Consider the following 15,373-nt stretch of genomic DNA (forward strand, 5'->3'; position numbering starts at 1 on the left):
CATCTTTGGAATCATTCCAGCACCTCATGATTTCTAATGACCTTCTCTTAAGATTCCTGTCATTCCACTGAACATATAGATCCTATCTGCAATGTTTCTCAGTTTGGTTTTAGACATTTGAAGAATTTAAAGCAATAATATCTTCATCTATACGTTCATCTATATTTGTGCACATCTTCTAAAGCTTATGGGTAGGAAATAAACAGAGGTTAGTGCAGTGTTTCCCTTTTTTTTATATATGTGACCCACTTAGGGCTACATTTGCTCCATTGTGCATAATGTAGCAAATCATTTACAGATCTGATACATCTGTATCACCTAACATCATACTGAATTGGTAAATGAACAATTTTCAAGTGACGTTTTATAAATGAATTACAACTTTATGCATGTTTTTAAAACATATACACACAAATATTACATAAATATTAACTTAAAGATTGGGAAAATTATGAAAATATGTTTGGGGACAAAACAAAATCTGTGCGTCTTGACTCAGAGGTTTACTTGTTTACATTTATGCATTTTTGTAATGTCTAATTATCATAATAATAATATTGTGAATCACAATTATTTTGATCAGGATCATAGCAACACTGAATTTTCATTTGTATTTTACAACAAGTAAACATGGTGTCATTTCTTTTTTCATATGTCATCATTCAGGTTCTATGGCAGAGAATGGAGTCAGTTCATCTGATGTTGCAGACTCTTTCCAGAAGCCCTCCACTTCCTCCTGCTTCCCCGAAGGTGCCGCCATCTCAGACATGGCAACGATGACACATGCGTTCAAGCAAGAGTGTGATTCCTTGGGAAGCCAGTTCACCACCAACACCCCCAAAGCCTCCAAGGCCCCTCCTTCCCTCTACTCCAGCTCCTCGTCCTCCTCCCCTTCCCCGTCGTCCTCCTCCACCCAGAGACCCAGCCAGTCCACGCAGTGCAGTCGAGACCACAAACCTGCTCGAGTGTCACCACGGACAGTCATCCTGTCCAGAGCGGCATACAACCTGTTGGCGGGGGAGTCGGGGAGTCAGCTGAGCTCCTTCTCCCTGCTGCCGCACGCAGATGTGTCCTGGAGCAGCCCGCTGAGGCCTCTCATCACCCACAACCTGCACGGGGCAGAGCAGAGCACGCACTACCGCCAGTGGACCATCGCCAAACAGCATCATGCTGATTATGAAGCGCCATCTGTGCAGCATCCACGGCGCTTGCTACTCAGCGGACCGCCACAGGTAAAAATTTGTTGAAATTGTTAAAAAAAAAAATGTTTTAATAAATAATTGTGTCCGTTAACATGTGAACATGTGATGTTTGTGTCCTTTATTAGGTTGGCAAAACGGGTGCCTACCTGGAGTTTCTCCGCATCATGTTTCGAATGCTCATCCGGCTGTTGGAGGTCGATGTGTATGACGAGGAAGAGGAAGAGGAGGGTGAGGATGATTTGATTTAGCGTGCCACGTATCAGATAATCAGATAATGGAAGAATTAAAGGAAGTGGAATCTAATGCCACACTTGTTGTATCCTGTAAATTAGTAAGTGTTCAAATTAGTTTCGGTTGAACTCATACAAAGTGTGTACGTAATCCTGTAAGCATGTCAGGAATAATCCTGGTGTAAAATACCTTTTTTTTTTACAGCAGCCATTTAAAATGTAGGACAAACACAGGTGTTACCAATAACATTAATTAGGACTTCACTCCGGCTGTATGAGAGCCACAGTGCTGCTTTTTGACAGGTCACAGTAGGAAAATCACAGGTGCAAATAATCAGCCACTGTGTCCTAATTTACACAAAGTGAACAGAGACCTCGTTAATGTGATGAGCAACACCTGTGCCTTTCCTGCCAAGACAAGTCAAAATGTGTAAGATGGAGGTAACGTTAAATATTTGACACTTTGACCTTTAAATCTGAAAATTATAATCCTGTATACGTATCTCCTGTATTCTCTGGTTGTATTATATCAAGGAGATTGAGAAATAAATGGTATATGGTCTATTCAATAAATAAATCCAATGTTCTCGTCATTTAATGTTCTACTATTTTTCAGAAACGCCCGAAGTTACAACTCCAGAAAATAGCCACCAATGGCCCGACATTGAGGAGATTCAAAAGCTGCCCTTTGACCCTTACCCCCGAGACCCTAAGTTCAAGAAGGCCAGCCCTGTTTTCTCTGATAAGATGCCAAAGGTCTTCAAAGGTCAGCGGAAAATATGCAAACAGCAGCACTCCTGAGTTAAACAGTGTAGATATGTGATTGTGATCTTGATTTTAATTTAAACACATTGGATTTTTACATTTATTTTGTAGACTTCAATCACGAAGGAGAGAGCCATGCTGCAGCTAATCGACAGACCAAGTCAATACGTCTGAGCAGGTTCGCCGCGCACAACGCCTTTCATCACTGTGAACAGTGTCACCACTACTGTGAAGCCGGCCCTGCCCCGCAGGTGAGGACAGTTTACAGACTTAACTGCTTCCTGAATGAAAGCTTAGACGCTGAGAAGAAGCCCGTTTGTAGCGCTGCCCTTTTGTTGTGTCTGTATTTAAGCAATCAAAACCTGGGAGCTGCTGAGACGACTGGAGTTCCACAAAGTAATCAGTGCATTAAACAAAGAAAAGAATCCAAACAAAGATCATAGATTACCACTCACTCTACCCCAGCTTTGCCGTATGTGTGGAGAAAATAAAGAAGAAGAAGGAAAAAAAACGGATTCAGGAGCTTCTTCTAGATAATGGAGGCTTCGGAACTTATTTCACACTGGATTAAAACAAGTTTGACCTATTTCTGTAATTCTTCTGAGTATCAAATGATACATTAAAAGCACTTAAAAAAATTGATAAAAAAAAAGAAAAGAAGTAGAGATATTTTCATCTCAGTGTGATGCAGACATGGCCAGAAAAACAGGTGCACCACCACAGATGTGCGTTGTGACTGCGTCACCATTGAGAATAATGCATCTATTCACACAAAGGACAGTGCATAGATAGATGGATAGATGCACATTCACACTGAGCTGCCAAAATACTTGGATACTCAAGAGCTCTTCACTCTCTGGAGTCCTGAACATGAATCCCTCTGTGTTAATAATGCATGCATGTGTGTGTTGTAGCTGTCGGAGTGCACCTTTCATGCTTTCACCTTCTGCTCGTCCATGCTGGGCGAAGAGGTCCAGCTCCAGTTCGTCATTCCCAAAGCCAAAGAGCAGCACTTTGTCTTCAGCCAGCAGGGCAGCCACCTCGAGAGCATGCGCCTGCCTTTGGTCACCAACAAGGTGAGATTATACTCCCACGTATAAGCACACAGACGTTTTATTTAGGTAAGATATGTATGTCACAGTTTGTCACATTGTCATTTTTTTATCTCTCCTTGTCCGTCGCTGCCTTTTAGGATCCGGATTTATTGAAGAGTCCGATCTTCACCCCAACTACGGGACACCAAGAGCAAGGACTGCTCAACATATTTCACGCCACGGAGGGCGCGTATCACGTGCACATCCTGGTGGTGAAACAATGCGAGATGCCCCTCTACAGGAAGTACTGGCCCAACCACATCCTCCTCGTCCTGCCGGCCATGTTCAACAGTGCTGGAGTTGGTGAGCTGCTCACTGAAATATCATAGATCCTTTCCCTTCAACATTTCACTACAAACAACAAACTAGGCAGTTTCCGTCACACTTATTTCCATTATTGAACTGTCAACTGCAATACACTGTAGGGTCAACAATGTTCTTTTTATGGTTTTTCAAGCTTCAAGCAGGATAGGATAGGATAGCTTTGTCTATGAATGACCCTCAGTGTCAATATGGCCACATCTGGTCAGAAAGGATCAACACACACGCACACAGACACACACAAACTTGTTCTTGTAGCTTAGTGAGGACACATCATAGAGATATTCTATTCCCTCGCTCCATACCCTAACCTTAACCATCACAACTAAATGCCTAACCCTAACACACACACATATATACACATAACACACAAATACCAATTTTGTGCAATTATGAGTGAAACCCTTGTGTCTGTTTTTAAGGTGCCGCGCGATTCATGATCAAAGAGCTGTCGTATCATAACCTGGAGCTAGAGAGGAACCGACTGGAGGAGCAGGGTGTCAAGCGGCAAGACGTGTGGCCGTTCATCATCATGATGGACGACTCCTGTGTCCTGTGGAACCTCCAACAATCAGCAGACAGCAGGTTGGTGTCCGTCCTTCCATCCATTGTCTACTGCTTTATCCTCCACATGAGGGTCACGGGGCAGGTAGATGTCTTCTATGAAGAGGAGTTTCTGTCCAAATGCTCATGTTTGTGTATCCTGTCCTCTTCATGCTCCCTCTCTTAGCGAGACATCAGATGGAATTTCCACCCTAATCAACGTGTCTCTGAAGACAGTGCTGCAGCACATGGAGTCCACGCCGAAGATCTCTCTCTACGCTATGTGCGGCACACGCAAGTGGAGCAGCGGCCTGAGCCGCCGCTCTCCCAGCAACCCCTTCAGTCGGTGTCATCTCCACGACTTTGTCATGCTTAACGTGGACCTAACTCAAAATGTTCAGTATGACCTAAATCGGTAAGATAGAGGAAGAGAGCAAGCATCAGTTGTGCGTTCAGCGATGAGCGCGGTGTCTTGATGTTTGTGGCGTTGCGGTTCCATGCAGGTACAGCTGTGAAGAGGTGGACTTCAACCTGAGGGTGAACAGCAGTGGGCTTCTGCTGTGTCGCCTCAACTACTTCAGTCTGATGAAGAAACACATTCCAGCAGGAAACAACGACTTCCTGGTCAAACCTAAACTCATGGTCGGTGCCTCATTCATACAATATATAGAGGATTTATTTTGTCTTCAGACAATGTGAAATGCTGAACTTTTTACTTCTGTCTCCAGGAAATGGAAAACCCGGCTCCAATCAGCCCGTCCCAGTATGTCTGTGCCCCAGACAGCGAGCAAACCCTCCTCGATGCCCCGGCCCAGTTCCTGCTGGAAAGGTTCCTGCAGAGCTGCAGCCACAGATTATTTCCCAAGGCTGTTCAAAACAGAAACAACCCTGTTCTGTCCATCGACAGCTACCTCAACATCAGCCCAGAGGTGAGAAATCCCCAGGACGCTGCTGTTAAAAACAAGAGAGGAAAACCCCCCCGAGTGTCGTCCCGTCATCTTAAACTTACCAGAGAACTTTACAATCACATTTGTCACATATATATATATATATATATATATATATATGTATAACTGATCATAATATTTCAAGGCAATCAGAAAACAAAAAACAGCTGATGTCTCAATGTATGTGGACGGGGACAGTGTGAACTGCATCCATGCACATGTGCTCACAGTGAGTGCCAGCAATGCATCTTTTGTACTGTATATTTTGTGCAGATGAGGTGTTTACACTCTGCACACCTCAGCATATTTAGTGTTTCTCTCGTAAAGGAAATAAATCATGACACACAGTTGCACGCCATGCAGCCTACAGTATAACTGAGCTTGTAAAGTTACCATTAATAGCTCCACACAGGAATCATTGAGGTTTCAAAAGCTGGCTGCAGTGTGTAACTTTTGGTATTTTTCCTAGTTGTTGATGTAATCATTCTGCCTCTCTTTGGTCTTTGTGAACAGAGATTATGTAACTATGTAGATTATGGAATGATTTCTATGCTGCATCCTCCATCTGAAATCGGGCTCTGTCAAGCAATACTATCAGATATACAATACTAACAGAGTTTTTGAGCAGTAGAATTCACCTTTGAAACTTTTTGTGGGCACTTCTTTTATGTCTTCAGTCTCTTGGCTAGCACAAGGTCTCTGTTGCCTCCATCTGTCTTGATGTGAAACAAGTCAAATATGACATATTTAAAAGGATATGCACTCTATGTTTTCTTTAGCTTGCTTGAGTGGGATTGTAAAGTTTGTTGTTTCCATTTTACATTTCTTGTCACAGATCTCTGTGTGCTACTTCAACTCTCGTCCACACTCCACCAACCTGAGCCATCAGGGCCTGGTGTTCAGCGGCCTCCTGCTGTACCTCTGCGACTCCTTCGTCGTCCCGGGACTCCTCAGGAAATTCCGCTTCCTCAAAGGTGAACACCCCCCTCAGCACACCCGTCCTTCATGTTTTAGTGTGTACTTTATATAACTTGTATATAACCTGTTGTAGGGAATCTGTGTAAACACATTACCTAGCATGCACTATAGGAGTGCATGGTCTAATTAGGTTTCACTGTCTTCATGACAAAGCATATTGTGCACAATGTTTGCCTGACATACACTCCCACTTCTTTTAACTATATTATGGCCTGTGAAGGTTTAGTGGAGGATGTGGTTCTAGCACATGCATCAGCTAAACAATTTATTGTTTTGAAATTAAACTCAATTAGCAAAGCACTAAGGCTTCAATTTAGCAAATATGTTATGAAGAATCGCTTATATTTTACTGGTTATATTTGCATAGAGTAGTTACTATTTTTGCATCTAAAAAAAAGATTGCAAATCAAATGGCAATCATAATATCTGTCATGTAAATTGTAATTGGATTGTTCAGCCCTAGTACATAGTAATACATGCTTGGCCTTATGAATAAAACCCTTTTTTTTTTATTTGATAATCATGTCAAGGCAGAGTCAATTCAATCATTTTTATTATTTAATCAGCTAGATAAAGAGATTGCAAACCTCCACCAAGGTCGTTCGGCTTCCTGCAGGTTTCATTTATTTATTTTTTTACACGGCAGCCATTTAGACATGTTTTAGCGGGAAAAGCACAGGTGTTACTGATCACATTAACGATGGCCTTTCTCATTTCATACATGCGAGTTCAGCGACTGTGACGCTTTCTACACTACAGCAATCAATAAGTGTGATGGGGAGCGTAGAGCTAGCCATCATTAACACGAGTGTATTATACTCTTGTGATTTTGGCTGAACACAAGTTGTTATGAAACATTCCTGAATCTGCACATGTTTTCATACCACTGCCAAACATCTAATACATCATTTTTATAACCTAAATGTTATCCAAATCCGTCATTAACTTTTTGGGTTATGCCGCTCACAGACAGACAGACAAACTTCTAACCTTCTTAGCAGAGGTAATTAAGAAACTCTAATCAGCTGCTGCAGTACACTGATGAGGTTAACAAGCCACATCTGAGTATTAATGACATAATAATGATTATGTCCGTAGGTGCCACCCTCTGTGTGATCTGCCAAGACCGAAGTTCCCTGCGTCAGACCATAGTCCGACTAGAGCTGGAGGACGAGTGGCAGTTCCGGCTGCGGGACGAGTTTCAGACGGCCAACTGCAGCGAGGACCGACCCCTCTACTTTCTGACCGGCCGCCACGTTTGAACCCCGTCACCGCAGTTGGGGGAGGGTCCGCCGCTCCGCTGCAGAAGCACAATCAGAAACGAGGAAAGATTTGATTCCAGACCAGCCAGCTATCGGGATTCTTGAGGTCAGAGAGGACATGTTGGAGCACAAGACTTGAAGTTGAAGACACATGTGGCTTGTCTTCACCTTGTCTTCACCACAGTGCTCTATGCCTGGCTCTGCACAGGGACAGTACATGTTTTTAACCCTTGCTCATAGCCAAGCCTGCGCTCCACCGAAGAAGACTTTGCTGTGTGGGAAAACTGACACTCTTCGATGGATAACGTGACTATTTGAAGATTGTATGTGTACATGTAGTGTGACTACAGTGTGTCCCAGCCAGGACATGAAGTCTGTGTTTATCTCAGGGTTTTTAAGGGAGATTACAAGGTGGTTGCTTAAAGGGGGTCAAGCCTGTCTCCCTGTTTACTGTGTATTTTTGTCATTACCATATGTCGGCACCAAAGAAGTCCTCGGCTGCACCTTGCTTTTTCCCTCCACTTTTCCTTTCTCACCTACTCTAACTCTCAGATTCCATGAAGTTCATCACCTATATAATTCAACTCCTTTCATAAAAAATGTAAAGGTTGGCCCGTGTTTGGATCTCTATCGCGTTTAGGATCGAGTTCTACTTAAAACATTGGTGGCATTCTAAACATTGGATGTCTTATTAAGGCCTGCACACTTAAACTGCAAATTGGGAGTCTATTCCTCTTGTGCCTCTAAGGTATTTATGTGGCATTGATAATCCGTCTGACAAGAAGTGAGTGTGATAATAGTTTCCAGATGTCGTTCACATTAATTTAACCAAAGAAAATGTTCACAGCTAAAGGAAAGGACATGTGTGTCAAACTCATCGGCTCATGTTTAATGCCAATCAGATGCACGTGAAAAATGAAAGTGTATTAGTAATTAGATATATATTGTAATAAGGCATTCACTGACTTAAATACAAGACATTTTCATCGTAATCGCATAAAGTCAAGGACTCCTCTTCACAGTTCACTGCCTAATAACCTGCGACTGTGCCTGTGATCTGAGGATGATTATACATCGAAGATCTTGGCTGTATCTTAAAACTATTTCCCCCCTCCAGTTTGAAAAACAAACTGTAATCATAAGCAGCCGAGAAGGTCAATTTATATACTTGAAAGTTGAATGTTTTTTTATATTTTCTGCACAGGGTTGTCCAAAGAATATGCCTTAAGTGACGCTTCATACAAGTCACTGCTCAAGTCATGCATCTTTTCGGACCTATATGAGAATAAAGAATCCAGTCGACTGTGAGAGGGAGAAGTATTGTGTGTCAGAGTAAAACATGATGAAAGTTTGGATGTCAGACTTCTGTACTGTTTAAAGCTTTGTTTACATTATTAATATATTGTATTGTCCCTTCACCACTGAGGGTTACTGATGTTTTGTGTAACTTTTGCCAGTATTTTCTTTTCGGTCAAATGTTTTTCTGCATTTTGTGTTATGTTGCAAAAGCAAGAAGAATCTACCTAGATGTGTCCTTAATAACATGTCTCTGTCCCGCGCTGTGCTTGCGTTGGACTTTTATTGAAAATGAAAATCTAGACCATGAGGGGATTTCTATTTATTTGACAAATATTTTTTTGGGACTGATAATCATATTGAAGTGTATATTTGATTTGCATGCTGAGCTCACTTAAACTAAGGGCGTGCGTCCTCTTCAAAAACCATCCGTGAAGGCTTTTGCACGAGACCCAGGCGACGCTTAATTCAACTGAATGTCTTGGAGGTAGAAATGTGAACTCGCACTGTACAAGTTGCCAAAAGAAAAACAAGAATCCATACAAGCAAATCAATTCAATTAATTTCTCCAATCACTCAGAATTGGTCCCAAGTATGAGACTGGTGTTAAAAAAGAAAGAAAAAAAAAACTGCGGTGGTCCATAGAATGTGTCTTTGTTTTTTGATAATTTAACTCTTAATATGCAACTTGCTCTCACAATCTTCACTGAAGTGTGCTTGATAACCATGTGCAGCCCATTAGTAGCTTTGGTGTTTGGGTGATCTACCTCATGTTGACCATTGTTGTTGTGGGTTGTGAACATTATGACATAAGAGCCATGCCACAGTTGTTGGAAAATTTATAAATGTAATAAAATAACTTCTAAATTCTTTTCGTTTGGTTCATAATATGGATTAATTATTTTATTATTATAAGGGTTAATTATTATTATTCGTTATGTTGTTTTGTTTATGTGTGTCTTTAGTCTGTTATACTTTTTTACCTGGCACACTAACTGCCTCCATCCTCTTTGCACTTGGGCTAATTTCTTGTAGACTGATACAGGGATGGTTGATGGTTGATTCTTAAAATGGCATCTTTTGCTGGGTTTTTATGGCACAGTATTTATTATGACCTGATACTCTATATCACTAAAAACTAAAACAAAAAAATTACAAAAATTTAAAAAAAAAAATAGATAAAAAGTAGCAAACCTGCTCTAAAAACTAGTTTAATAACGAAAAATCAAAACTATAAAAAAACTAAAACTAATGAAAAATCCAAAACGATTATGAACTTGATCACTGTCATGACCCTCCAGTTTCTCTCCTCCTTTAAGGGTGTGTCTGTGTGGGTGTGGGTGTGTCTCTGTGGTCTCAGTCAGTCTCTCAGGTTGGAGCTCAGCAGCCAGGTGTCACACTGTGAGCGGCTAATTGGAAGAAGATTGGCTCACCATGAGTGGTTGAAGAGAAGAGGCCAGAGGGGTATTCCAGAAAGCAGGTTCAACACACTCTGAGTCTATCCCTGAACTCTGAGTTGACTTACTCTAGGTCGGGAAACTCTGAGTATCCGGTTCCAGAACAGCTGATCTGAGTTAGTTCAATCAACTCTGAGTATGTTAACCTCGAGGTACGCGCGTGCACAACCACTGAAAAAAGCCATCATCAATGGAGCCCCGATACCACGAGTCACCATGACAACCGAGAAAAAAAAAGATCAACATATTTCAGTGCGAAGGAGTTGGAGATCCTTATGCTGGGCTACGGAGAATATGAGCACATATTTCGCCGCGAATGCAACACAGCTGCAGCAGCGAAGGATAGAGAGACCGCATGGGAGAAAATTGCTGCCCGAGTCAACGCGTAAGTTTGAATGTACTATTCCATTGACGTAACATTTAACCGTAAGATCGTAGCATAGCCTATAGTTATGAATATAAGTAGGAATGAAATCTGAGTTTTTCATTTAGGTGCAATCCAACAGGAGAAAGGAGTACTTGGAAGCAGCTCAAAATGAAACATAAAAACATCATTCAAAAAGGTAAGGCATATTTTGCTAGGCTATGATTGCACCTCACTTTATTTTTTTATTTTTAATTGACTTAGGCTATTAAACGTAACGTAAATATTAATTCAGATTGCAAACATTGAGTTCTGCTCAGCCAACAGAAAGAAGGCAGAGGCCCGAAAAACGGGTGGAGGGCCACCTCCACCACCTCTGTCAGAGGCTGAGGAGCTGGCTCTCAGCCAATACAGGGGTCGCCCTGTGTCTGAAGGCATCCCCGAGGGAAGCTCATCTGAGCCTGTCACCCCCCAGGACACAAGTGCCTACATCAGATGCAAGTATACACTTATGTCTTTTTTTTAAATAAAACTTTTATTTATATATATATATATATATATATATATATATATGCAATCTGAATTATATAGAGGAGGAGGAGACGCTGTCTGCTGCCACAGGGAGAGAACCGGAGGGGCCTACTGAAGTGTGTCTTAATATTATGTATAGCTACTGGCACTGCTCTACCCATTCATATTCATTTACATTCTTGAGTGGAATTTGGAGTTTGACATGTACACTGAAGTGATGAGCATAGATAATGGACAAACTAGCACATTCTTGTCCTTCAACAGAACATGGCTGGGCATCACCATGAGGAGGGTCCATCAACTTCGAGAGCACAGCTTGACACAGTGAGATTTTCGGTCAATACCATGTTAAATCTGTATGTAGAACTGCAGGAATTAAATTAAACGTCCATATGTTTCCGAGTTGCCGGTAAAAGAGTTGTACAGGGTGCACCTAACACTAAACCATTCAAAAAACCGAGAAAGAAATGGTGTACCTGGACCAGCAAATCAGAAAAACAGACTTGGAAATTCTATTACTTGAACGCCAGTTGAGGTGGGTGCATTGTCATGGTGAAACAGGTGAATATGTGAAATATGTTAATAGTTGGAACTATATTACAAATCCTGACTGTTGCTTTTGTACTTTTAATGAATAAAGAAGAACCAAATCACATGTGAATTTGTCTTTTATTTTTAATCAAAACGTCTAATCTGGGTCGGAAGATTCTCTCACGACGTAATGCATTTCTGATCAATACGGCTTCGATGTCGATTGGATTTCTAATGAATGGGCAATCCATGTCTAACTGCTTTCTTCGTGTGGGAGAAGACAGGTAGAAACTCTGGGTTTCTTATAGTAAACCTGCCAGCGAGCAGGTTATGTTCACAGAGTAAGTTACCGCAGTAACAGACCCAGAGTTTAAGTTACCTCTCTTTCTGGAACGGATAACTCAGAGTTTCCCTCATCTCAGGGTTAACAAACTCAGAGTTCTCACATAACCCGCTTTCTGGAATACCCCTCTGGACTACAAAAACCCTCCCTAACCTGCACTCTGGGCTTCCTCCTCGCCTTTCCAATCCTGTGTCTTAGCTGTAATGTGTGTATTTGGATGCGTTGCTAATGGGTATGGTGTTGTGGTGTTCAGTTCATTCTGAAAACCGAAGTAAATAGATTCTTTGCTTTTGAGTTTTGTTTGTTTGATAATTGTTCACTTTTAAGTAGCAGTAGTAGGAGAGTGAAGCCATTTTTGTTCCATCTCCCTTTTCCCCCGTTTTGAGTCGGGAGAGGAGGTACGTTTTTGTGTCATTTATTTTTTTTCTGTTTTCTTTTTTGCAGATAAGATTAGGTTTGTGAAAGAGAAGTTTTGGTGTGTTATGTTATTTTCTGGCATTGATCCTCTCTGAAGTGAAATAGAACTGCTGCACTTTCCAGCAGACGTTGGATTTATGTTGACTTTCTTTGGAAAGATGAGGTCGAAGACACACACACACACACACACACGTTACCCTTGGTTTTCAGAGTCGTAACACTCACGGGTTGAGCAATGTTCCTTGTGATACGTCATTGACCGCAATGACCCTTTAACGTCTATGTTATTTCAGTGTCCTCTCCATGTTCTATATACACATACTCAGTACTTTAAAGTCTCGCTAAAGCGTTATCATAGTAAGCCAGTGTTGTTGAAATAAATGCAATTGCTGACCTGTCTCTAGCTCATGATTAATAATCCCCTCACTCTCTCCTCTGCGTTCAATCCCAGGTGTTTTTATTCTGCTGTGGAGTAAATCCCAAGCTCTTGCTCATTTGTTCCATCGCTCCTCCTCCTCCTCCTTCCCTTGACGCCCCTGTAAGTCCACTGTGACCATATTCAACTACCCTTATCACTATCAAGAGCAGAAATGGCTTCATAATGGATGCCGGGGTTCTTCTGTGGTCTCACTATAAGGGCACAGGGGCATTCCTGCTCCAGGGGGCGGCCTGATTTCAGCCCCTGTAAAGTAATATTAGAGCATGACTTTCCATCAACCTACAGCCCCCGTGTGATATAACACAAGGCTATTTTCAGCCAGCGGTGGCAGTCAGGATAGGATGAGGTGTAGTAGAGGGCAAAGTAGCTGCATTCAGATTCATGCACATCGTAATTGCTCTTGTGGTGGAAGCAGAAAGAAGCGGCGAGAACAAGAACAAGAGAGGCTTGTCTCTGAACAATGTACATTTGAAGATTTACAGAAATCCGATTGTGCAGCCAAAAGAGTTAATTTACTGTTTCCAATGACTGGCTTCTCTTGATTGTGTAATTAGGGTCCAAGTGCGGAAGGAGTTATTTAAAATCTGATGATTAACTTCCAGCCTTTTTTCAGTGCACACATCTTGATCGTCTGCACTCTGACTGATCCTCACATATGAAGCCACATCTGCAGCATTCATGATTGACAGATTCCTCCATTTTCAGACGGTAACAAGGAGCATGTCGTTCCTCCCTCTTGGCAAACCCACTCTAATCACTCTCGGGCCTTCCCATGAAGCTCCACTGTCGGTATGTGCTCATTGGAGAGGAGGAGGAGGGGGTTGGGTTGGGTTGGGTTGGGGTGAAGGTAAAGTGCACTGGCAGAGGATTACAGTTGTCTGTGCTGGATCACATCCACTGCTGCAGCAATGCATATCCTATCACTGGCTAAGCCTGTTGAGTGTGGAGTGAGTCAATCCTATGGACCAAAACCCATTACTGTGATGTGAGAGGACGGGGACAGTTTGACCATGTGAGTGTCACACAGTAAGCCACACCCAGTGGTTATCTCTCCCTCTCTCTCTCTCTCTCTCTCTCTGTCGCGACTCTGCAATCACGAGTGACAAATGTTTATAATTCTAGACGTAAATCCCAGAGAAAGGACGTGGTAATAATGTTGAGGTAATATTATGGCATTTCTGTCTTTTTTCTTATATCATTTTAAGATAATGTAGAGATAAGGAGATATTACAGTAATCACTATACCTCTTGATGCTTTGATTTTACAATGAAACCAAACACAAACACGGTGATTCCACAGAAACTGCCACAGCTGGTTTATAGGTCACGAGTCCCTGCATTAAACATAAAATAAAATGGATTACCTTCAATCTAAAGAATATGTGAATATGTTGTGAATAATATTTCAATTTCTTTTCATATTCAACAAAGTTGTTAAGATAAGAGATAAGATAAGATAAGAGAAGATAGACCTTTATTTGTCCTGCAGTGGGGACATTTACATTGTTACAGCAGCAAAGACAGTAAAGATAAAGTTAATAAATAATAAACATGCATTACCAAAAAATTTACATTATATAAAGATATTAACACTAACACTATAAAAAATGAGTTAAAATAGAATGTAGAATGTACATTCTAGACTGTTTGCAATATTCACAGTATGGACTTGATATTTACAGTATAAACAAAGTTGGAACAAGGGAAATGATATAAGTATATTGCACTTGTGTAAATTTACAATATATATTAAAAACAAACCATTAATTCTTTAAAGTTTAAGACATTAACTTTACTGAAGCCTGCCTAGTGTTACTGTAATATTATCATATTGTCATATACCTGGACAATTCACTGAAACATTATTTCCGAATTAAGGAAATAAATGAATAATAATAGTAATACATGGCAAGAGAAACAATCCACTATACTTGCATGCATTATCAGCCAATACACAGAAGGCAAAGGACAAATGGAATCTGTTTAATCATTTATTAAATTCACCATATTACACTTGTGTTGATAATGTGCATACAGTAGTACCTGCTCGTCCTACAGAGACACACGCTTATTGCTACACATGTTTAACAGAATGTTCTTTTCTTTTTATTTATTTATTTATTCTACACGCAGTATGTAGTCTACAAAATGAAATGACGAACATGCCCTCGGTGCTACATACTAGGACGGGATGTTGAGTTTCAGGACGCGATGAGAGAGAGAGAGAGAGACAGCGAGAGACAGACAGAGAGACATGCTACTGAATGCACACTTGGCAGAACAAATAGACGCCACAATTCCACAGGAACAGGAAGTGAGAAGTCTCTCATGCAGTGCATTACTGAGAGCCGGCCGCCAGTGGGATCTGCTTGTTTCATCAATGCCAACTCATACACGGTGTAGCCAGCCACTTGATCATTGTTGGCGAAAAAAGAACCAAACAAAAACAAAAGGCCGTCAATCGATGCATCTCGTAAAGCAACATCCACCACTTTGAACAGACATGACACCCTCTCTATGTGCATTACTTCATTTACATCCCCGTTATCTACGGCAGCTGCACGAAAACATGAATTCATACCGGCCAGTTTCTGAGGAAATACTCTCATGTAATCACATGAAACAAAGTGTCTTGCATTAAGGAATTAGAGGC

At 41.4% G+C, this 15,373-nt stretch overlaps 1 protein-coding gene across 6 annotated transcripts in view; it reads left to right on the forward strand.

Annotated features, from left to right (window-relative positions):
* greb1l (GREB1 like retinoic acid receptor coactivator) overlaps positions 1-9,508 on the forward strand; it is a 66,945-nt gene extending 57,437 nt beyond the window's left edge. For all 6 annotated transcript variants that reach the window (XM_058647055.1, XM_058647064.1, XM_058647046.1 and 3 more), the window contains exons 23-34: positions 667-1,232; positions 1,328-1,430; positions 2,049-2,198; positions 2,309-2,448; positions 3,112-3,273; positions 3,390-3,594; positions 4,035-4,197; positions 4,343-4,570; positions 4,659-4,797; positions 4,884-5,084; positions 5,938-6,076; positions 7,179-9,508. In XM_058647055.1, the coding sequence (XP_058503038.1) occupies positions 667-1,232; positions 1,328-1,430; positions 2,049-2,198; positions 2,309-2,448; positions 3,112-3,273; positions 3,390-3,594; positions 4,035-4,197; positions 4,343-4,570; positions 4,659-4,797; positions 4,884-5,084; positions 5,938-6,076; positions 7,179-7,342 (2,360 nt within the window). In that variant the 3' untranslated portion in view covers positions 7,343-9,508. The remainder of the gene's footprint in view (positions 1-666; positions 1,233-1,327; positions 1,431-2,048; positions 2,199-2,308; positions 2,449-3,111; positions 3,274-3,389; positions 3,595-4,034; positions 4,198-4,342; positions 4,571-4,658; positions 4,798-4,883; positions 5,085-5,937; positions 6,077-7,178) is intronic.
* Positions 9,509-15,373: the final 5,865 nt, after the last annotated feature.

The sequence above is a fragment of the Solea solea genome, chromosome 1 (assembly GCF_958295425.1).
Source record: "Solea solea chromosome 1, fSolSol10.1, whole genome shotgun sequence".
Classification (NCBI taxonomy): Eukaryota; Metazoa; Chordata; class Actinopteri; order Pleuronectiformes; family Soleidae; genus Solea; species Solea solea.